Source organism: Rhagoletis zephyria, unplaced genomic scaffold, assembly GCF_001687245.7.
Source record: "Rhagoletis zephyria isolate East Lansing unplaced genomic scaffold, Rhagoletis_zephyria_1.1 Rzeph_scaffold_67178, whole genome shotgun sequence".
Lineage (NCBI taxonomy): Eukaryota > Metazoa > Arthropoda > Insecta > Diptera > Tephritidae > Rhagoletis > Rhagoletis zephyria.
In genome coordinates this window covers 1-1,405 of record NW_016224229.1, presented here as the reverse complement: position 1 = coordinate 1,405, position 1,405 = coordinate 1, and the positions used below count along the sequence as shown (strand labels likewise).

The 1,405-nt window shown below is 47.6% G+C and overlaps 1 protein-coding gene across 1 annotated transcript; it reads right to left on the bottom strand.

Annotated features, from left to right (window-relative positions):
- Positions 1-197: 197 nt before the first annotated feature.
- Positions 198-831, bottom strand: LOC108356900 (putative protein TPRXL; the record flags this gene model as incomplete). Its single annotated transcript, XM_017608003.1, has 1 exon — positions 198-831. A coding segment is annotated over one exon (634 nt), but the record flags the coding sequence as incomplete, so codon positions are not given.
- Positions 832-1,405: the final 574 nt, after the last annotated feature.

Sequence of the window (1,405 nt, the reverse complement as noted above, 5' to 3'; positions counted from 1 at the left end):
AAAAAGGTTTTGAAAAAGGGTTTAGAATGACTTACTATCACCCGAGCCTTCCACGTCATCTGCCGACTCCTTTCGAGGTTTATCACCGGAGCCTTCAGTGAAATCATCATNGAAATTGACTCAACAGCTTCTCTGGGTTCTAGGAAAGGAAGAAGTTTGAGTAAAAAGGTTTTGAAAAAGGGTTTAGAATGACTTACTATCACCCGAGCCTTCCACGTCATCTGCCGACTCCTTTCGAGGTTTATCACCGGAGCCTTCAGTGAAATCATCATCGTCCTCATCATCGCTTGGTGGAAGAGCAGGTCTTCGACTGCTGCTGCTGCTAATTGGAGCAGGAGTTGTGGTGGTCGTCGTAGTTGAAGTGGTGGTCGTTGATGGAGTTGTCGTTGTAGTTGTCGTTGTGGTCGTTGTTGTCGTCGTAGTCGTGGTCGTCGACGTAGAAGATGGTTCAGAAGTGGTAGTGGTCGTCGTCGAGGTATTACTCGAACCTCCGATAAGACCTTCGCCTCCCTTTCCATCTCCGGAGCCCTCAATATCATCGGGCTCATCGTCCTCGTCGTCCTCGCTGGGACTATTGCTACTTCCTCCATTGTTGCTACTGCTGCTGCCACTTCCGCTGCCCTCCACCGAGGCAAAGGGATCTTTTGAAGAGGCGGAGGGTGATGAGGGTGAATTACCACCACTACCACCACTACTCTTCAGCTTCCCCTCTCCAAAGGGATTGTCGCTGAAGTAGATGTTTCCCGGCGACGCCCTATTGTGGTTGTTGTTGTTCAGGCTGGCCAGTGAACCACTGCTGCCGCTGTGTTGGCCAGGGCGACGATCTTTGATCTGATTAGGGGAGAAGAAAAGCAAAAAAGAGAGGATAAATTAGTATACAAAGGCCAAAAAGATCCTGTGCAGCGTGCTGATGCTAAATTGGCGCTGGTGAAATGGGAGAGTGTAATGGGCCAGGCTAATGAGGATGTCCTCATCATCATCTCCTCCTCCTCAACTCGCAATTTGAACTCGTGAGTGAGTGCTAAACGGGAGATAAGCGCCGTCTTTCTCCCCCACACACTGCATCCTCCGTTTCTTTTCATTCGTTTGCTTTCATTCCATTCATTCTAACACTGCCTAGCATCCACCCGACCAATAGCTTGAACAGTAGTTGCTGCTGCTTTCAACCAACCCAATCTGCCTCATAAATCAAGTGCACGTCCTCGCTCTTTTCAGCCCAAGAAAAAGAAGTCTACACTCTTCTATCATCATTGTCTGCCGCTGCTACTGTGTGTTTATTTTTCTGCAGCACTCAAAAGCTTTTTCTTTTCACTCTTCAAAGCAGAAAAGAATAACAATAAATAGCACCAGTACACTTCAAAACCCCTTTTTATAGAAAACGGCGGTATCTTTCAAGAGTTGATGA